This window comes from Scyliorhinus canicula, chromosome 14 (assembly GCF_902713615.1).
Source record: "Scyliorhinus canicula chromosome 14, sScyCan1.1, whole genome shotgun sequence".
Classification (NCBI taxonomy): domain Eukaryota; kingdom Metazoa; phylum Chordata; class Chondrichthyes; order Carcharhiniformes; family Scyliorhinidae; genus Scyliorhinus; species Scyliorhinus canicula.
The window spans coordinates 69,820,046-69,843,518 of record NC_052159.1 but is presented as its reverse complement, the minus strand read 5'-3'; the positions used below and the strand labels follow the sequence as shown (position 1 = coordinate 69,843,518).

The window sequence follows — 23,473 nt, the reverse complement described above, 5'->3', positions numbered from 1 at the left end:
ATCAACCGAGACTGCCGACTACAGACCTTCAAAGATTTAACATTCAGTACATGTTTGCTGCAGCCTAAATGATCTCATAGAATCTCTACACCACAGATGGAGGTCATTTGGCCCATCGGGCCTGCACCATCCCTCCAAAAGAACACCCTACCTAAGCCCATGTCCCCACCATATCTCCATAACCCCAGCTAACCTTTTGGACACCTAAGGGGCAATTTAGCATACCAATCTGACTAATCTGCACATTTTTGGACTGTGGGAGGAAACCGGAGCACCTGGAGGAAATCCATGCAGACACCAGGGAGAAAGTGTAAATTTCATAAATACAGTCACCCAACGCTGGAATCAAACCCTGTAAGGCAGCAGCGCTAAACATTATGCCACCATGCCGCCCTGAGTCAAATGAGTCAAGCAACTTGCAGCACCGCATTCTGGTGGTCCAATATTCTTTGTCACAAATTGGCTCAATATGATTTGGCATTCCCACCTTGAAAATTTTAGGTAAGTGCTAGATGCAAATATAAAAATGTCTCCAGTGGAACTCATCAATGGGCTATTCAGCAATGTTTAATTTTGGTTTGATAATTCCTACCCTTCCAAAAATGGTCTGATAAATAATAGTAAAGAGTATAGAAGGTTAGTATTTTTACTAATTAAGGCCAAATATGCAATGATATGCTAAAGATGCAATTATATTACACAGCAATCAACGTGCACCAAGTCAATTTGAAAGGTGGGCATTTCATTCCAGACAAATCTTGTGTTAATGAGGTTAATGTGGAGATTCAATATTAAAGAGTTGCTCCAGCAACATCTGGGCCTCTTCAGTAAACTGGATTTTCTCTTTTATTGTTGAATTATTCTTCACAAAATTGTTCACTGTACAATTGAATTAATACATTTTCCAACACTTGTATTAGTTAATTTGAATATAAACAGATGACTATTGCAAATGTGTTTGATTGAATGCTGCTATTTATAGTCAGCGCCAACAAAATCTTTTTCTCAAGAATCTTACTTTCCAAGATGTATGTTTTCTACCTTTATTAAAGCCTGCAAACTATAAGAAGAATTGAACATTCCTCTTTTTGACAAAGGTGAAAGGTTGGTCCAAACTTGGTTTATGTTTGTGATCGCTAACAGTGATTCAAAATCTTTTCTTAATTATTCATGGAATTGTAAGCATCACTGGCAAGGCCAACATCTATTGTCCACCTCTAATTTCTCATGGGAAGGTGGTGGGGAGCCACTTTCCTGAACGACAGGAGCCCACATGGTGACTGTGCACCCACAGTACTGTTAGGGAGGGAGTTTCAGGATTTGATCTAGTGAGAGTGACTGGACGATGATTAATCATAGGTGTGTTATGACACCCTGAGCAAATGTGCGGTCAATTGCAGCATCACTCATCCCGGTCTCACAACACAAGTGAATTAACCAATAATTCTTATAAAATTTCCCAAAGTCTTTAGTCCTTGGCTGCCCAACAATTACAGTCACCAGGTTTGTTAGTTTAAGCACAACTACATTTTATTTATAACAAGGACTATCATGATATCTGCAATAAATACAACTGGTTAACAACAAGCTAATACCTAGTAGCCACTTCAACTGTGCCACCTTCTACCCATACACGCAGGAGACTTACGAACACAGGGGGGAGGCATACAGGTCAAAAGATATGGGGCGCGATTCTCCGCAAATGCGGCGAGTCGTAAAGGCCACCGTGAAACTGGCCGTGTTTCACGTCAGCCTCCGCACCCCCTCCCGGGACCCGATTCCCCCCCCCCGGGCGGGGCTAGCAGCAGGGCCCCGTGAAGCACGGCACCGCGGGTTTAGCGACCGTCGCTAGGTCCGCGCGCCAAGTGTCACGCCGGCTGACGTGCACGATGACGTCAGCCGCGCATGCGCGGGTTGGACGGCTCAACCCGTGCATGCGCGGATGATGTCATCACACAGACGCGTCAAACCCGCGCATGCGCAGGCCGTCATGCCCCTCAGCCGCCCTGCGGACTGATCCTGCGGGGCGGCGGAAGAACAAATAGTGCGCGGGTACCGGACCCACTGCCCGAGATCGGTGACCACCGATCGCAGGCCCATGCCAAATCGGTGCCATGGTTGTCCGGGATGGGCACTTGGCGGCTGTTTTCACGAACGGTGAGAGCAGGTGTGATCGCGTTCGTGAAAACGGCCGTAAAGGCCTGGGAACTCGGCCCATCGGCCTGGGGAGAATCGCTGTTTGCCGTAAAAAATGGCGAACAGCGATTCATGTCATGGGGCGGCCGTGAGGGGGGGGGGGGGGAGAATAGCGGGAGGGCGTGAAAATTGTCAGGAAGGCCCTCCCGCTATTCTCCGACCCGTCGTGGGCAGCGGAGAATCGCTCCCATGTTTCTTTGCTTCAAATGGTGATTCTTTAACACACTTTCCTCACAGCATGCTTGTCGATTGAAGTCTCTGGTTTGCAGCCAGTAATAGTCTTCCTTGTAGAGTCATTCATTTGGGGTCCTTGTAGTTTAGAAAAAGAATTCAGCACCCACAAGCAGCAGGATTTCTGGAGAGGCATTTTATTTCACATCAAACCTTGCTTCTAGCTCGTGGTTTGACTTTAGGCCTCAGCAGTTACAAGAGAATGGTGACCAGACTTGCTGGAGAGAGAGAGTCACCCCTCACAGCGGCCTTCTGGAGAGAATTTAACTGGATCTTTTGGGAGAGGGTTAGTTAGATCCCTCCATCAGGTTGCCAGAATCAAAACTGAAACTAAACCGGAACCTTCATGACTCTGAAAACATTCCGGTGGCATCTGATCCAATCGCCGCCTGTTACAGAGCAAAGGTTTTTGCGCCAATTCATCTCCCAAATCAATCAAACTGAATCCCATCCAATCTCTGTTTTTGGTGCCGGACAGTCCACAGCTTTGGTTTGAACCAGCACAGACTAACACAGTGGTCTCTCCTGTTGCTAAAATCCTTTGCTTGAATTAAAGGCACAGGCCACTACTTGTTTCTGCTTGAATTAAATATATAGGCTGCCTTAAAGACAAATGTCCGCTTAAAGGAAGCACTGAGGGTGGCAAAGGCACAGAATATGCTCTGGGTGGGGAACTTCAATGTCCATCACCAAAACTGGCTTGGCAGTACCATCACAGAATGAGCTGGCCGGATCCTAAAGGACATAGCTGCTAGACTGGGACTGCAGCTGGTCATGAGGGAACCTACAAGAGCGAAAAATATACATGACCTCATCCTTACTAACCTGCCTGCTGCTGATGCATCTGTCTATGACAGCGTTGGTAGAAGTGACCACAGTCCTTGTGGAGACAAATTTCATCTTCACATTGAGGATACCCTCCATCGTGTTGTGTGGCACTACCACCCTGCTAAATGCGACAGACTTCAAACTGATCAAGCAACTCCAGACTGGGCATCCATGAGGTGCCTTGGGCCGTCAGCAACAGCAGAATTGTATTCAACCACAATCTGCAACCACATGACCCAGCATATCGCCCACTCTGCCAATACCACCAAGCCAGGGAATCAACCCTGGTTCAATAAAGAGTACAGGAGAGCATGCCAGGAGCAACATCAGGCATACTGTAAAATGAGGTGAAGCTACAACACAGGACTACTTGTGTACCAAACAGCATAAGCAGCAAGTAATAGACAGAGCTAAGCGATTCCACAATGACCGCATCAGATCTAAGCTCTGCAGTCCTGCTACATCTAGCCATGAATGGTGGCGGACAACTAAACAACTCACTGGAGAAGGTCCACAAATATCTCCATCCTCAATTATGCAAGAGTCCAGCACATACGTACAAAAGACAAGGCTGAGACATTCCCAACAATCTTCAGGCAGAAGTGCCGAGTGGATGATGAATTTCGGTCCCCTTCGGACGTCCCCTGCATCACAGATATCAGACTTCAGCCAATACAATTCATTCCACGTGATATCAAGAAGCAGCTGAAGGCACTGGATACTGCAAAGGCAGTGGGCCCTGACAATATTTCGGCAATAGCACTGAAGCTCCACAACTTGCCGCACCCCTTTCCAAGCTGTTCCAGTACAGTTACAACATTGGCATCTACCCAGCAATGTGGAAAATTGCCCAGGAGTGTCCTGTACACAAGAAATAGGACAAATGCAACCCAGCCAATTACCACCCTAACAATCTACTCCATCATCAGCAAAGTGATGGAAGGAGTGGCCAACAGTGCTTTCAAGCGGCACTTGTTCGACAAAACCTGCTCACAGGTGCTCAGTTTGGGTTCCACCAGGGTCACTCAGCTTCTGACCTCATTACAGCCTTGGTTGAAACATGGAAATAAGAGCTGAATGCCAGACGTGAGGTGAGAATAACTGCCCTTGACATCAAAGCAACATTTGACCGAAATAGCATCAAGGAGCCCCCGTAAACTGAAGTCAATGGGAATCAGGGAGAAAACTCTCCACTAGTTAGAGCCATACCTGGCACAAAAGAAAAATGGTTGTGGTGATTAGAGATCAATCATCTCAACTCCAGGATATCACTGCTGGAGTCCCTCGGGATAATGTCCTATGCCCAACCATATTCAGCTGCTTCATGAATGACCTCCCTTCCATCATAAGGTCAGAAGTAGGGATGTTTGCAGATGACTGCACAATGTTCAGCACCATTCACAACTCCTGAGATGATGAAACAGTCCATGTCCAAATGCAGCAAGACCCGGACAATATCCACGTTTGGGCTGACAAGTGGCAAGTTATATTCGCACCACACAAGTGCCAGATAATGACAATCTCCTACAAGAAAGGATCTAACCATCGCCCCTTGACAGTCAATGGCATTACCGTCGCTGATACCCCAACATCAACATACTGGGGGTTACCCGTGATTAAAAACTGAACTGGACAAGCCATATTAAAACTGTGGCAACCAGGGCAGGTTAAAGGCTAGGAATCCTGCGGCGAGTAACTCATCTCCTATCCACCATCTACAAGGCACAAGTCGTAATGGAATACTCTCCACTTGCCTGGATGAGTGCAACTCCAACAACACTCAAGAAGCTTGACACCATCAGGACAAAGCAGGCCACTTGATTGCTGCTCCTTCCACAAACATTCAAACCCTCCACCACCAGTGAACAGTGACAACCGTGAGTACCATCTACAAGATGCACTGCAGTAACTCACCAAAATTCCTTAGACAGCATCTTCCAAATCCACAGCCACTGCCATCTAGAAGGACAAGAGCAGCAGATACCTGAGAACCCCACCACCTGGAAGTTCCCCTCCCAATCACCCACCAGCCTGACTTGGAAATATATCGCCGTTCCTTCACTGTCGCCGGGGCAACATCCTGGAACCCCTCCCTAACAGCACAGTGGGTGTACTTAAATCTCAAGGACTGCAACGGTTCAAGACGACAACTCAGCCCACTGCCTTCTGAAGGGCATCTAGGGATGGGCAATAAATGCTGGCCTAACCAGCGACACCCACATCCCGTAAATGAATAAAAAACATTTTTAAAAAGTATCTATGGATCAAAATCCTAACGGCTAAAATCAGGGAATAAACATGACGGACCCTTAAAGGTAGCAAACAGTGGTTTATTCTTCGCATACAAGGAGGAGGAATAATGGTGTAGTCATCCTGAGTTTTATCATACAGTGATTCAAGGAGAGCTAAATGATAGTATGGGTGAGATCCTCAGATCAGATCATCTCTAAGCTGAATACACAGGAGGAGAGTGGAGAAAATTTAAGTTAAAAGATAGCCAGAGAAGCAAATAAAAAATGTAATTTTGTGAAACACTTTGTAAAAATAACAGCCACAGAAATCATTTGAATGTGTTCAAACTGTGCTGCTGCATTAGAATCAGAATTAGAATGATTATTTTTACCCTTTTTGAAATGCTATCTGCAGCACATCTTACCACAGGAAGAAAAAATGTCACAGAAGAGGTGCCATTCTCTATGAATTACAGGCTGTGTAAATGCTCATAGATAAGAGTATGCAGATTATGATGGGGTTCCTGTGATAGAGCATACGTGCTCTTAGCCATTGAGCAGCAGGTACACACTGCCACCACATCCAAATGTAAGTCACAAGAATGTGAGTTACGCTCCCTATAGGAGCAGGACAAAAATCATGTCTCAAAGTCTGTCAAATATGGAGCAGCAAATTGCTCTACTTGGAAGAATGCTCCATGTTAAAATGTAATTTAGCCACACCATTACATCCCTATTATACACCAGTGATTGTTCAGTACAAAAAGTACATTGCACCACTGCATTTTACAAAATTGCTGTGAAGCATAATGTTGTACATCAGCTTGTGTAATTAATACTATTTCAGCTGTTTAAGTGTCTCATTTCTATTTGCATTACAGTGAGCATAATGGCTAGGTAGCTTGCTGATTCTTTTTCTATCTTGTACTTTTTTGAATTTGTTATCATTCTCATTGTGTGTAGCTGTGCACCTCTAACGCTGTTATCTTCTGTCCATTGTCTGAGGGATAGACTTCTTCACCATTTCTGGTCTGATTCTGAATGGATTATTTGGCATGAAATGCGTTTTTACAGGGAGAGTGCATTGTCGCATACATCAAATGGCTGAACCAGTCCAAATGCAGATATGCGTGACTTACTTTTTCTCTCTCACTTACATAAGTTTTAAATATACTCTGAAACATTGATTCATCAGAATTCAATATATATGCATTCAAAAGCCAGAACAGTAAGTACATCAGAGATCAGTCCTATTGTTCATACGCTGGACCGGAGAAAGTGACTCATTAACAAATGCAGAAAATGCTGGGAAGACACAAGAGGTTTAACAGCAGTAAAAGAAAAAGGATGGTTAACATTTTCTTGGTGGACATATTGTAAGAAATGACACCATCCTGACAATGAGTGCAAGCCTAAAACACTAACCAATGATTTCCCTTTTCAAATGCCGACGGGCCTTCGGTATATTTTCATCATTTCCTGTTTTGATTTCAAATACATGCATTATTTTCAGTTCTTTTCTTTTGAACTAATTGATAGATGCTGGAGAGTGTAATATGAGATAGTCAGGAATTTCAGTCGACTCATTTTTAAATGAGTGTGACAATTAAAAATTGACTTTTCACTCATCCCCTTCCACTGACCAAGTGGTAGTGCACCTGTCCACGAAGCCAAGTCACAATTATAGGTTGAAGCAATCGGAAATGGGGTCTGTGCCAGCTGTCAAGCACCTATCTATTCAAATCTCATTTGCAAGAACATGGTCCGTAGCCTTGTATGCTATGGCGTTTCAAATGCTCACCTAAATGCTTCTTACATGTTGTTCGGATTCCGGCCTTTACCACCCTCTCAGGCAGTGAGTTCCAGATTCCCACCACCCTCTGGGGGAAAACCGTTTCCTCAAATCCCCTCCAAATCTCCTGCTCATTACTGTAAATCTTTGCCTCCTGATTAGTGACCCCACTACTAAGTTGCTTTATCTCTACCTTGTCGGGCAGCATGGTGGCGTAGTGGTTAGCTTTGCTGCCTCATGGCGCCGAGGTCCCAGGTTCGATCCTGGCTCTGGGTCACTGTCCATGTGGAGTTTTCATATTCTCCCCGTGTTTGCGTGGGTTTCGCCCCCACAACCCAAAGATGTGCAGGGTAGGTGGATTGGCCATACTAAATTGCCCCTTAATTGGAAAAATTGAATTGGATAGTCGAAATGTTTTTTTTAAATATCTACCTTGTCTATGTCCTTCATAATTTTGTACACCTCAATCAGGTCTCCCCTCAGCCTTCTCTTTTTGATGGAGAACAACCCTAGCCTAACCAACCTCTCTTTATCGCTGACACATCCTGGTGAATCTCCTCCGCACCCTTTCTACTGAACTCTGAGTTCATTCCATTTGTGGTTTCATCAATTTTTATTTACAATAAAATATTAAATTAAAATTATAATGTTCAGTTAAAGTGAATTTTCACTTTATTATCATCCTTCTCTTTGTGTTCTTATTCAATCTGTGCTAGATGCAGCTTCTGGCCAATTCTGTTGAGTTTTTAACCTGCTGTTTATTTAACTGACAAGCACTGTTTGTTTAAGGCATCAATTACATGTACATGGGAGAAAGCATTTGATGTTCTATCTTCCTATCTTATGTCCAAATGGAAAAAATTTAAATTTTCTATAAATAACTTGGTAATTAGTATTTGAATCTGCTTTTAGGAGTTTTGTCAAACAGGGTTTCACATTTGCATGTCTGTATGCTTGGGATGACAGTGCCTGAAATAGATTAGGAAACCTGGAGAGATAATAACCTGGATGTTTACTTCCTTTCCCAGACTGTGCTTAACAGTGCATTCTTAGACTAAAGCAGTCATTATCTTTCCTTTAACTCTACAATCTATTATTAATCTGAGGAAGCTGACCATTAATGCTTCATCGTATCTCCAGGACATTAACACAATCCCTGATTGAAGGAGCATTAGATTCAGTCACTAACAGGAACATAACAATTTGTCAGAACCAAAATCTGATGCTTTCTATTTTTTTAAAAAAACAAAGAATCCATTCAAACGACATTGAAACTTAAATTTATTAAAGCTTAAAAGAACAATCGGAAAAGGGAGAGTAAAAATATCATTCGAAATACAATGTGATACATTTCACAATCTAAATTTTACACTGTACAAAATGATAGCTGGCAAGCTTTTTAACACTTGCTTGAATCTTTTTGCCCCTTTTATGAAAAAACAGATCTACATAACAAATAAAATCTGATTTATTCTGATTTTATTGGGAATAATAAATTAGGTTGATTACGCAGAACATCACAAAAGTAAAAAAAAAGAAAATTAGCTGAATCAAGAAGTAGTTATGAAGTGATGAACAGATTGGGTTTGAAAATAGAAGGGATAATTCCACATGCTTGAGTCTATGGAAAAGAATACGTTACTATCAAGATGTTGCAATGAACCTTAACTTCAAACGTTTTAACTATGGAGTTCATCTTTCAGCTTATTCTCAGGATGTGTATGTCATTAACAAGGCCACCTTCAATGCCCAGTCATAGTTGGTCTGTGAAAGTGAAGGTGTGTAGCAATTGTTTTGCAACTGTAGGGCAGAAGACATTAAGAGGAAACAGTAGCATAGTGGTTTTAATGTTGGGCCAGTAACCCAGAGGCTTAGACTAATGACCCGGAGATTTGAGCTCCAACCACCAGGCAGCTGGAAAATTAACATGAGGGAATCTGGAATAAAACATTAGTATCAGTAATGATACTCGTGAAACCACTGGATTATCAGAATAACTCCATCTGGTTAATTAATGTCCTTTAGGTAAGGAAATCTGCCTTTATCAGATCTGGTTTGACCCCAGATGCACAGAAATAAGCTAGCAAGTCATGACAGGCAACAATAAGAATAAAATTGGACAGACCGGAGGCATCAACTGAGGCATCGGTTATAGCAAAGTCATACCCAGCCCAACCAATCCGACAAAGTCTCCTTCGATAACGAGTCCCACTAGTCCATAGATTAGTCAAGCCACAGCCTGGTACAGTCAGGCTCGCAGAATGTCCCAGACTCCTCCTTCACCATTCCTGGGCATTCCTGTTCCACCAGCAACTCAGAACCACCAGAGATGGCAGCAGTGTGCTATAAAGTCAGGAGGGCGTGACCCTTTGGGATTCTTCAGCATTGACTCCAAACCCCACAAAGTCTCAGTGTGTCAGATCAAACTGATTATCGACTGCCCTCCCCCAGCTAATTAACCTGCGCTGCCAAAGCTGTTTCAGCGCCTGAATCTACCCACCTATATGAAATGTTGCCCAGCTACATCTTGTCCGGAAAAAGCAGGACAAACAGAATTTGGCCAATTACATGCTATCAGCCTCCTCTGTCATCATCATCAAAAGTGATGGGAGGTGTCATTGACAGTGGCACTTGCTCAGCAATGCTCAATTTGAGCCCTGCCAGAATCAGTCAACATCAGATCACATTACAACCTTGATCCGAACAAGGAGGAAGGTGCTGAATACGAGAGGTGAGATAGGAGTGACTACCCTTGACGTCCAATTGTACCATCAGGGAGATTGTGTAAAATTAAAGTCACTGGGAATCGTAGGGAAATCTCTCCACTGGCTGAACCTTACTTTGCACAAAGGAAGGTGATAGTGATTTGTTATTGGAAGCCAATCATATAGACCCCAGGACATTTCCTCAGATCCCAACCATCTTCAACTGCATCATCATTAACCTTCCCTCCATAATAAGGTCCGAAGTGGGAATGTTCAGTCGTGGTGGTGTCTAATTCCATTCATAATCCCTCAGGTAATGAAGCAATGCATATCTCAATACAGCAAGACCTGCATAACATTCAGATGTGGGCTGATAAATAGCAAGTAGGATTCATACCACACAAGCGCCAGGTATTCACCACGTCTCACAGGAGAGAATCTTGCCATCTCCCTATGATGTTCAACAACATTAGTATACTCCCCACCTCAAACATCATTGATCAACACCGCCACCCCTCTCATCGTCATATCCAACCCCAAATGAAATACTTGCCCCACCGAGCCTTTCCACAACCTAGTCTGGTCCTCCACTTTCAAATGTGTCTCCTGAACAAACACCACTTCCGCCCTCAAACTCCTTGAGTGCGCAAAAACACGAGACTTCTTAATAAGCCCATTTAATCCCCGAATGTTCCATGTAATTAACCAGTGGGGGGGCTTCCCCTGCCCTCCCCAATCAGCCATAACCCTTCTTTAACCAGCTCCCCCAGCTGCATGCCATTGTCTTTTGCTGGTCGGGTGCAGACGGTAAAGGTGACAGTGTTGCTGAAGTTTTTGTTTGTGTTTCAGAACCTCCCGATCTTTGTGCCCAAATCCTTCTTAGGAAGGTTAACGAGATGATTTTAAGGTCTAATCCCTGCAACCACCTCACGATTTTAAGGTTCGTGAGGGTGGGTCAGGCTCTGCGGGCTAGGAGTTTTTTTTGGAGGGAACTACGGGGGGGGGGGGGGGGGGGATTAGCGTTGCAGAACTTACAAAACTATTATTGGACAGCAAACATTGAAATGGTTAGGAAGTGAGCGGTGGAGGAACGGTAGGAGTGGGGGCGGATCGAGGTTGCCTCGTGCAAAGGAACCAGTTTGAGGGCACTATTGCTAGTGCCCCTTCCATTCCTGCCAGCCAGCTATTCCACAAGCCTTGTGTTGGTATCAGCATTGAGGGTATGGAACCAGTGTCGGCATCACCTTCGATTGGAAGCCATGTCCCCATGGGTGCCCATTATAGGTTTTCCCCTGCAGGGTTGGATGCGAGGTTCCTGGGGTGGTGGCAGGGATTAGTTGTTGGAGGGAAGTTTCCAGATTTGGAGGACCTGGAGTGGACATACCAGTTGCCTCAGGGAATGTGTTCAGGTATCTTCAGGTTAGGGACTTCATGATGAAGGAGGTGGCTTTGCTTCTGCCGCTGCCACCTCCACCACTGAGGCCAAACTCTTGTCTAAGGAGGAAATAGCAGAGGGCAAGGCCTCAGATACATATAGGGAGCTGTTGAAGTGAGAGTGAGTGCCCCGGGGGAGGAGGTTAGGTGTAGGTGGGAGGAAGAGCTGGGTGGGGCTTTGGGGGCTAGCGTGTGGAATGAGGCTTTACGGAGTGTTAATGCGTCCCATCGTGCGCAAGACTAAGTCTCTGTAAAGGGTGTAGGAGGGTCCTGAAGAGAAGGAACCCCCAGGGGCCCCATAGTCACTTGAGGGGATGGGTAGTTCCCTTGTGTATGGGGGGTGGCATTGCCCATGAGTTGGGGGTGTGACCCACATGCTCACTTAGATCAAGGCACCTTTTCAAAATGGCGACCTGATCTCTGGTTTCAGAACCGCAATGCTGAAAATATTCTTAAGTGTAGTCGAAACTGGTGAGAAACTCCCCAAGTTTCTCTAGCACACCCGGTATTTAGTACATAATGCAGCCACAGATCACTGGTGTATTAAATATTATGTTTGTGGCAGGGGTGTGTAAAATAAGAGATTTTGTCTGATATGGAGAGCTTCTTGAGTATTGTTACAGATTTACCCAATCATGGAAGTGGTTAGTATTCCAGACCTGAGATTGTAGGTGGTAAAGAGGTTTTGACAGCCAGGAGATGAACTATTTATTACCAAGTACCCAGCCTTTACCCACAAAAGCTACAATGTTCACATGACTGGTCTAGTTAAGCTTCTGGTCCAGGTAAATCCCTGCCCCCAATGTTGATGGTGGAAAATTTGGTAATTGTCTTGCTATTAAAATTCCTAAGTGCAGAAGGAGGCGTTTCGACCTTTCGGATCTGCACGCACCCTCTGAACGAACACCTTACCTAATTCCATTCCCCTACCCTACCAAACCTGCACATCTTTGTACACTAAAGGGCAATTTAGCATGGCCAAGCCACCAAACCTGCACATCTTTGGAAACCGGAACACCCGTAGGAACTCATGCAAACATGGGGAGCAAGTGCAAACTCCACACAGACAGTCACTCAAGGCCAGAATTGAACCCAAGTCCCTGGCTCTGTGATGCAGCAGTGCTAACCACTGTGCCACCGTTCTGCCCATTACAGATGGGAAGAACTGGTTGGACGCTTTCTTCTTAGAGGCGGCCATTGCCTGATATTTACATGGTATAATTAATACCTACAACTTGTCAACCCAAGCTTGATGTGGTCCAAACCCTTATGTAGGTTGGCACAGGCTGCTTTGTGATTGTGAATGGAACTGACACTGTAGAATCATCCCGTGGCATTATATCATCGCATGGTTAATTATGAAGCGGCTGAAGATGGTTGGGTTAATGATACTGCCATGAGGAACTCCAATAATGTTGTCTGGGGCTGCAATGACTGTTCAACAACTACATCCATTTTGTTTGCAACAGGTATAAGTCCAGACATTGAAAGGTTTTACCATTGATTTCATTTTTGTTATCATTCCTTCATGCTATCATTAGTTGAGTACTAACTTGATACTGAGGGCAACTACTCTCACTTTCCCTCTGATATCCTGCTCTTGAGCCCATTAAGACCATGACAAAGCTATGAGCCAAGAGATTCTGATGGCACCTACAGTTAGCATTGATCAGGTTCTTTGTGGATAGTTGTCACTTGATGGCACTATTATTGGTCTGTCCTGTCACTTTGCTAATGGTGGAGAGGAAACTAATGGGCATTAATTGGTCAGATTAGATTTACCCTTTTTTTTGTGAGTGGTACATACCTCGCCAACCATCCCCATTGTCAGGTCAAAGGTATAGAAGGTATTAGGGGCTGGTTTAACACAGTGGGATAAATAGCTGGCTTGTAATGCAGAACAAGCAGCAGCGTGGGTTCAATTCCCGTAACAGCCTCTCCAAACAGGCGCCAGAATGTGGCGACTCGGGGCTTTTTACAGTAACTTCATTGAAGCCAACTTGTGACAATAAGCAATTATTAATATTATTATTATTATTAGAACTGCACTGAAGTAGCTTGGCTGGGGAGCAGCTGATTCTGGCATGTATGTATTTTGCACTTCAACCAAACTTTTTTCACTATCCAGTTTATTCAGATACTTTCTCCATGGCTACATTTGAGTCAATCAGAGTTGACTTGCCAACCAATCAGCAAGCACCCTTGCAGTATACATTATGATTGTTTGAAACTTGGCATTCTTGCATTTGTCCTGATGAGTGCAAGACATAAAGCTTCAACATCTTCAACAATATTCTGATGATTCTGACTTGTCTGTCGATCAATACAAATTAGTTGGACACTCTCATTTATGATGGTTGAGAACATTGGAGGAGAACCAGTAAGATGGTCAAGTTTTTGTCTGAAGAAGTTTGTGAATAGATCAGTCTTGTCTCTTACATTCACATGCCAGGCTCCACTATGTCTAAGATTCAAAATGTTCATTGAACTCTTCCCAATTGCCCACCATCCTCATATGGGCGTTGTAGGGCTGCAAAGGTTTTGTCTGATTCTTTGGTTTCAGCACCATTTAACATTATCTATAGCTGCTACTTTCAGAGCTTTGCATGTAAGAACTGTCTTTCACTAGACTGATGTGTCAGAAAATTAAAATGATCTTTATTGGTGTCAATACTGCTATGGCCTCTTGTTGCTCCTGACACAGCCTTTGTATTCCTCAATGGACCAAAATGAATCTCACAAGATCAACCTATACCCCACTAAACCTCTCCAGACCCACTAAACCTCCGCCCACCCCCCCCCTCCCCCCCACCACCACCGCACCCACTGCGTGGATACAGCCAGCCATTTAAATCTCCATTCAGTTCGGTGGGACTGTAATATCCCATGGAGCGAGAGGGGCTATGAAGTCCTGTTGTGTAAGATACCAATCAAGCTACATTAGAACAGCCCCTGTTTAAGGCTGTTCTGATGTACTCAGTTTCCAGGCATCCATTACTGTACGATTGCAGAATATAGGATCATTACTTTCCCAGAATGTTCTTTACTTTATTCAAGCAGTTTTCTATCAATAAATGGCCCAATTATATACTATCTTATTTCAAGGATTACATTTCAAATGCTTCTTGGTTCTTCTGAAATACTCTATTTCTCATAGCGCTATCATTTACTTTCCATAGCATTTTGCAATCCTACATGTCTTATTCTCTAAACATTTATAATCTCTCTAGGATACCTATTACCAGTTCCATTTCATAAAATAGCAACTTCAATTTGGAAAAAGCATTTTACTTTTTTTGTCTTTTATCTAGCTGTAATTCTAAAGTCTTGTCAAACCCAGCAGCAGTCAGTGGTGCATTGTATTATAGTCATGATTAAGGGAGTCCCAAAATTTCACTTTTCATTTTTCTTTATTCCATGTCTTTAGAACCTGTAGGAATAAAACCAGATGGGCCTGGCATCAACCAAGGCACCAAAAGCAATAACCGTACACTCAGTCCTGTCAACACTGCAAAGTCCTCCTTGCTAACACCTAGCGGCTTGTGAAAAATTGGGAGAGCTCTCCCATAGTCTAGTCAAGCAACAGCTGGATATAGTCATATACACAATGTCCCAGACACCACCATCACCATCCCTGCACATGTCCAGGTCTACCAGTAGGACAGAGCCATCTGAGGCTATAGCACAGTGATATATAGTTTGGAGGGCATTGCCCTGGGACTTAACAGCATTGACTCCGGATCTGATAGAGTTTCACGGCATTAGGTCGAACACCAACAAGAAAACATCCTGCTGATTATCACGTACCCCCCCCCCCCCCCCCCCCCCCCACCGCCAGCTGATGAATCAGTACTCCCCGTGTTGAACACCACTTGGAAGAAGCACGAAGCACTGATAGTGACAAGGACATAGAATGGACTTTGCAGTGGGCGACTTGAATGACCGTCACCAAGAGTGGCTCAGAAGAACCACAGCTGGCTGAGTCCTGAAGGACATAGTGTCCAGACTGGGCCTGCACAGATTGTGATTGAACCAACAAGAATGAAACACATATTTGACCTCACCCGTACCGATTTAACTATCATAGCACTGTCACCCTCACCAATCTAACTGGGTGTCAATGACAGTGCTATCAAGTGACACTTGCACAGCATTTCTCACTATGTGTACCTTGTGTTGCCCTATTATGTATTTTCTTTTTCTTTTCTTGTCATGTACTTAATGATCTGTTGAGCTGCTCGCAGAAAAATACTTTTCACTGTACCTCGGTACATGTGACAATAAACCAATCCAATCCAATAAATCAGAAGATCTCTATCCACCCTACTTGAACCCTGATCCCTGCATGGTTCCTTTCAATATTTTGGCTCTAATACACTGTTGCAGGTCATCACTATGCTTGTTCGTTGCGAGTGGTCGGGAAACCTAGTCAGATGCAATTGCAGTAGCAGCAATAAAAAGCCAATGAGGAAAGCATTGCTGAAATTTCAGGATTCCAAATGATCTGCCAGATTCTCCCACTCGGAGCGGGTCAGAGAGTGAAAATTCAGCCCTTTTTAAATGTACAATTTTCATCACTAAACATCTTTACAACCACTCTGAATGGGTTTCCCATTGCTTAGTTCAATTTGCATTCATAAACTTTCTTTGGATTACATACCCTTGCAACTTTTCATTGTGCAATAGTCAAATCTTGATCTCCTCCAAGGTTTCGATGCTGCAGCAAAAAATGATTTATTTTCATACCTCGCAACGAATACCATCTCTTACATTTGTTGGTTCAACCCAGCCTCACGTCATCTATTACAATTCTTAGTCTGAGTGCCCTCTCTGAGAGGAAAATAAACCTTTAACTCTCCTCATCACTACAACTAATTTCAGAAAGGTTTGTTTCCATTTTCTAGCACCTTCGCAACCTTTGTAAAACTGCAATGTGTCAAAGACTTGAATAATTCCTGATTTGTCAAAGTAATTCCAACACTGTTTCTTGAACTCACAAATTAAATATAAGAAAAGGTTTGTCGATGACGTGATCCTGTTTATAACTCCAGCCTCCAGCCAATGTTTTTCCATTACAATTTTTCATGTCTATTTAAGCTTCGATGATCTTTGCCCCTCTTGAGCTTTTTTCTCTAATTTCTCCTAAGTTTCAAAGGTCCAATAGCCCTTTCCTCCTCATTTGTCATTACCAAGTTGAAATCAACGAAAATCACGCAGCCAAACACTATTTCATTGTTTACAAAATTGTAGAAAAGAGGGATACGGACCCAGGAAGTGTAGAAGATTTTAGTTTAGATGGGCAGCATGGTCAGCACGGGCTTGGAGGGCCGAAGGGCCTGATCCTGTGCTGTAATTTTCTTTGTTCTTTGTTCTTGTTCTCCCTCAATCTTCCTTTCCTCGACAATTCAGACGCTGAACCAAAGCTTAGTGTCATTTGCTCATTAACTTCCAACTTAGTGAGATATTTTTCTTGCTGTTTCAAAGTTGATTCTGAAGTACATCCCAACTCTTCATCTATGTTTCTGTAAATATGTTTTATAAAGTACTAGATTGTGGGATGTTTGGTGCGATGAACTGTGACTGGTGGAAATTGAATTCAGACTGCTCAAACACACACAACTATTGCGACCAGAAGACAGAGAAGGCTTTCATCTCGTCAGTCTGGGCTAGATTTGACCTAGTTTTCAAGGTTGAAGAGGCAAAGTTCGAACTCGCCGTGGTTCCAATAAGAATTGTATTTTTTCTTTCAGATTACAGATCATGCCAATTCCGTCAGAAATTGTAAGAGAAGTGGCAGTGAACAAACATCAGGATTTCTCGCCAAGCTCAAGCTGACACTGTGGGGAACCTACAAGAATGAGCTCCCCAAAAGGGAAGAAAGTACGTGAATCTCACAAAGTACAAAAATAATAGAGAGGCAATGCCCGGGATTCTCCATTCCAGAGTCTACATGCTCCTGCAAGTTGCAAATTGGGAGTGTCCCGCTGGCGCTAGGCATGTCGCCGGGGTGGGATTCACATGACTCAATGATTCAAAAATATGCATAGCACCTAACGCGCTGGTTTCCCTGCAGTTATTGAGGTTGAGATGCCATTTTGAATGGGCGCCCTGATTCCAACATCCAGGGACAGGACCCCCCAAAATGCAAAGGTTAAATCCCCTCCCCATTGACAAGAAGAGCACCCCAAACTCCTCATCAAGGAGAGGCATCCTTTCTCCCCCCCCCCAAACCACAGGAATAATGGGTCACCGCACCCATGAGAGTAACGCTACCCTCCCACCTGACCCCCCTCAGCCCCCCTTCAACTCCCCCCAGCCCCCACTCAGCTTCCATCTCAACACCCCCCATCCTCAGCCGCCCTTCGCCCGCCCCCCGCCCCCCCCCCACCCCCCCAGATATGAGGGAGCAGATGTGAGGTAATGGAAAATGCTCCTTGCTTGATTCTTCACACAACTGTCTAGTCTGCTCATCAGCTGTCAGCCAGAGCAGTTCAGAGTGAGAAGTCCACTTCAGAAGGGTCTAAACAGGTCAGACCAGGATGAAAACCTTGCCAAGAGTGAACTTCAGGTTACGCAAAGCTGAAAGGGGCAGTCCAGACATGAGACGCCCATCATAGGGGAGGGTCCCACGGTCAACCCCCTACCTCCAGCCCAAGTCGAACCAGCCCCCAGGACCCTCCCTCTGCAGCATCTGTGGTTGGGGGGGGAGGTGGGGAGAAGATGCCATTTGTGAGGACCATGAAGAATCCAGCACGAGTTTGTAGAGTCAAACAGAAAGTAACTTTATTTACAACAATATGTACACAGCAGCAGTTTTTGACCTCTGCTTCCTTGTCCAGCTGGGACCACACTGGTTATCTCTATTTATACAGCTGTAACCAATAGTGACTGTCCCTCTCTCTCATTGGGGGAGTTCATATTCCCCAAGAAACATGAGCTAACCAATTGTCCCCAGCAAATAGTATTGGGCGGGTTATAACATTGCCCCGCCTTGACGAGGGGTTGGTGGTGCTCCCCTTGTCAGTGGGGAGGGGGGGGGGTCAATATTTGCATTTTGGGGTGGCAGATGGATGTTTGAGCATTGGGCTGGCCCCCTTAAACCCCCTCAGGGTCCATTGCACCTGCGTTCCGCGTGGCAATACTTACACCAAAGTCCGCCCAGTGGTATACCCGCTGTGGGGGTAGGAGCATACCTGGGGTGATGGGGTATCTTCGCGGCGGGGAACAAGAATCCTGCCTGATGAGTTTTTATGCAAGGCTTGAAAGTTGAAAAATGCTGGGGATAGAATCAGTTTTGTACAATAAATATATATGCATAGATATATGAAGCTTATGGAGAGACATGTTGGTGATTGTTAGTAAAATCAGAGTAGATGTTTATAAATGCTCCACATAGTACAATTATTATTGCTTGTCATTCAAGCCCACGAATGGGTACTGCAGGTTTGCACTAGAACCTCAATGGACAACACGCAGAACCTGTTAATATGCAACTAAAAACAAATCCACAATAATGATTTGCAACTAACATGGAATGCTCCAGCCATTCTCCGGTGGGGGGGATTCTCTGGTACCACCAGCAGCACACACCTGCTGATGGGTTTCCCCGGCAGCATGGGATAGCTTCAATGGGAATTCCCATTGACAGCAAGGGAATAGAGAATCTTGCGGCCAGTGAATGGCGCGCCACCTCCTGCCACCAAGAAAAAAGCGGCTGGGAGGCCATGGAATCCCTCCCCTCATTTATCTTAATTGTATTTTAAGTACTTATCTTCTTCATATAAGTGATAGAAATGCAGGCATCTGAATTTTCCTGACAGCGTCTTTCCAACTATAAATGCTATAGAGGTGATCGGAGAAAAGACGTGATCTGGAGAGGCCGACCATGCCCCCAAAACCATGTCCTCAAGATTGTCTGTCATTAATTTTATGCAGTTGCCTTAATATAAACTGGTCCCCTCCCACTTGCAAAGTCATTAAATGGGCAAAAGGAGGAGGTCGAGTTTTTGTAATTATTAGTGATGATATAATGCATCATCAGTAGCATAGAATAAATATGGAAACAATAAAAAATAATAAAGGATCAACCACATTAATGGAGGTATTCTATAGACCACCTAATAAAGAGAGGTGGTGGAAGAAATATACAAGCGAATTAGGTAAGTGGGTAAAACGGGTTAAGTATTTATCATGGGAAATTTTAACTACACTAAAATTAATTGGCCAGAAGAGGTATTTAAGATAATAATTGAGACGAACATAAACTTGACAAAGACCACAATATAGATTGGAGAAAAGCTGATTTTATGGACTGAAAAAACTTGAACAACAATATCAGCAAAGACGAGCAATGGGAAACATTTGAAACAATGTTCAACAGAGTCCAGGAAAAATATATTCTTCTAAAAGGAAAGAAGAAGTTAAAAACTCATGAAACATAATTGATGGACAAGGTCACATGGGAAAAAATACAGCAAAGGAAAGCAAGACAAAGGAAAATACGCAATGATTAGACGAGAAATCAAAAGAAAGCTAGGACGGGAAAGAGGAACACGGACATTAAACTAAGAAATATAAAATGAAAAATATTAAATGAACTAATAAGTAAAGAGGATGAAATCTTGGTAAGGGTGGATTTCATCAATGTATTTTGAAAGAATCTGTGGAAGAGAGCGCAGAGGCATTTTCCCGTACCAGCCTCCCCGGACAGGCGCCGGAATGTGGCGACTAGGGGCTTTTCACAGTAACTTCATTGAAGCCTACTCGTGACAATAAGCGATTTTCATTTTCATTTCATTTCATTTGTTAGAAAAATGTGTAGGTACCAGAGAATTTGCAGGTGGCCAGTCATATATGTTTATTTAAGAAGGGAGATTGGACATGATCAGGGAGCTTCAGACCAGTGGCATGAATAATAAAAATAATTTCAAAAGAGAACATTAAAAAAATCTAGAAACTAAAAATATAAGAAAGAAGAGTCAGCATGATTTCAAAAGGAAATGTCTTGCTTGGCCAACCTGATTGAACTCTTTGAGGAGGCAAAAGACAGAATAAATAAGGGTGATGCAGTGGCTCAGAGTGTGTGAGAAGAAGGGGTTTTTATTCATGGGAACATTTACCTGAACTGAAAAAGAAAAAGCTGTGCCCTTGGGATTGGTTCCATTTAAACCAAGTTGGGATCAGCACTGGCAAATCATGCAACTGGAGATGTGGATAGGGCTTTTAACTAAAGGAGGAGGCAAAGGGGTCAGATTAAGGGAAATATAAATGGAGAAGTTGAGGCAATAGAGTAGTGCAGTGATTTGGTAAAAACAGGAGAGTAAACAAAGTAGAGCCGGCATGGTGGCACAGTGATTAGCATTGCTGCCTCACAGCGCCAGGGACCCGGGTTCAATTCCGTCTTTGGATGATTGTGTGGGGTTTGCAAGTTCTCCCCGTGTCTGTGTGGGTTTCCTTTGGGTGCTCTGATTTCCTCCCACAGTCCAAAGATGTACAAGTTAGGTAGATTGGCCATGCTAAATTTTCCCTCAGTGTCCAAAGGCGTGCAAGTTAGATGGCGTTATGGGGTTAGGGCGAGGGAGTGGACCTAGATAGGATAGGGTGCTCTTTCAGATGGTCGGTGCAGACTTGATGTCCAAATGTCCTCCTTCTGCACTGTAGGAATTCTATAGTTCTAAATATTGGTGTCTTAGGGCAGAGACAGAAGAAAATAAGGGAAATGAGGAAATGATAGAGGCATTAAACAAATATTTTGGGCTGAATTTTTCTGATCCTGTGTGGCAGGTCCCGCCAGTGGCAGCGTTCCCCCCGCCCCACTCCATCATATAGACTCCATCATGGGACAGCAAGGTGACGCAGTGGGTTAGCACTGCTGCCTCACGGCGCCGAGGTCCCAGGTTCAATCCTGGCTCTGGGTCACTGTCCGTGTGGAGTTTGCACATTCCCCTGTGTCTGCATGGGTTTTGCCCCCACAACACAAAGATGTGTAGGTTAGGTGGATCTGCCACGCTAAATTTCCCCTAAATTGGATAAAAATGAATTGGGTACTCTAAATTTATAAAAATATATATATATACTCCATCATATATGGAGGCTGCAAGCTCAAATGCAGATGGTCAGAGGATTCATGCCACAAGGAGGTGCTTGCAGTTGCAAAAGGCCTCGTGACCATACATACATAGATACATAGAAGATAGGAGCAGGAGGAGGCCTTTTGGCCCTTCGAGCCTGCTCTGCCATTCATCACGATCCTGGCTGATCATCCAACTCAATAGCCTAATCCTGCTTTCTCCCCATAGCCTTTGATCCCATTCTCCGCAAGTGCTATATCCTGCCGCCTCTTGAATATATTCAAAGTTTTAGCATCAACTACTTCCTGTGGTAATGGATTCCACAGGCTCACCACTCTTTGTGTGACGAAGTGTCTCCTTATCTCTGTCCAAAATGGTTCACCGTGAATCCTCAGACTGTGACCCCTGGTTCTGGGCACACCTATCATTGGTAACATCTTCCCTGCATCTACCCTGTCTAGTCCTGTTAGAATTTTATAAGTCTCTGAGATCCCCCCTCATTCTTCAGAACTCCAGCGAGAACAATCCAAACCTAGTCAATCTCTCCTCATATAACAGTCCCACCATCCCTGGAATCAGTCTGGTAAACCTTTGTTGCACTCCCTCAAGAGCAAGAACATCCTTCCTCAGAGAACGAGACCAAAACTGCACACAATACTCCAAGTGTGGCCTCACCAAGGCATCATACAATTGCAGCAACACATCCCTGCTTCTATACTCGAAACCTCTTGCAATGAAGGCCAACATACCATTAGCCTTTACCGCCTGCTGCACCTGCATGCTTACCTTCAGCGAATGGTGCACAAGGACACCCAAGTCCAGCTGCACACTCCCCTCTCCCAATTTACAACCATTCAGGTAGTAATCTACATTCCTGTTTTTGCTTCCAAAATGAATAACCTCACTCTTATCCAAATTATACTGCATCTGCCATTGGTTTGCCCACTCGCCCAATCTGTCCAGATCTTGCTGTAGGTTCCCTGCATCCTCGTCACAATTCACTCTCCCACCTAATTTGGTATCATCTGCAATCTTTGAAATGTTACATTTTGTTCCCTTATCAAAATCATTAATATATATTGTGAATAGCTGGGGTCCCAGCACCAATCCCTGTGGTACTCCACTGGTTACTGCCTGCCAATTTCAAAAGGACCCATTAATCCCTACTCTTTGTTTCCTTTCTGCCAACCAGTTTTCTATCCACCTCAATACATTTCCCCCAATCCCATGCGCTTTAACTTATGCGGGACATTGTCAAACGCCTCCTGAAAGTCCAAATATACCCCATCGACTGGCTCCCCCTTGTCGACTGCACTGGTTACCTCTTCCAAGAATTCCAACAGATTTGGCGAGCATGATTTTCCCTTCATAAAACCATGCTGACTCTGATTGATCCTGCAACTGCTTTCTATATGTTCCACTATAAAGTCCTTGATAATGGATTCAAGCATTTTCCCCACTACCGATGTTAGGCTTTCTGGTCTATAATTCCCTGCTTTCTCTCTACCTCCCTTTTTGAATATCGGAGTGACATGAGCTCCCCTCCAATCTGCAGGGACAGTTCCAGAGTCTATAGAATCCCGGAAGATCACCACCAATGCATCCACTATTTCCAGAGCCACATTCTTAAGCACTCTGGGATGCAGAATCTCAGGCTCTGGGCATTTATCCACCTTCAACCCCATCAATTTTCCCAGCACCATTTCTCTAATAATGTTATGATGTGGAGATGCCGGCGTTGGACTGGGGTGAGCACAGTAAGAAGTCTTACAACACCAGGTTAAAGTCCAACAGGTTTGTTTCAAACACGAGCTTTCGGAGCACGGCTCCTTCTTCAGGTGAATGGAAAGGCTTGTTCCAGAAATGTTTATATAGACACAGTCAGAGATGCCCCGGAATGCGAGCACCTGCAGGCAATCAAATCATCAAAGATGCAGAGAGAGAGGTAACTCCAGGTTAAAGAGGTGTGAATTGTCCCAAGCCAGT

At 44.1% G+C, this 23,473-nt stretch overlaps 1 protein-coding gene across 1 annotated transcript in view; it reads left to right on the top strand.

The window, feature by feature from the left end:
• Positions 1-23,473, top strand: part of LOC119977336 (PC3-like endoprotease variant B) — a 1,015,536-nt gene that overhangs the window by 955,924 nt on the left and 36,139 nt on the right. The window contains exon 17 of the mRNA XM_038818121.1: positions 17,168-17,297. Coding sequence (XP_038674049.1) covers positions 17,168-17,297 — 130 coding nt within the window. The remainder of the gene's footprint in view (positions 1-17,167; positions 17,298-23,473) is intronic.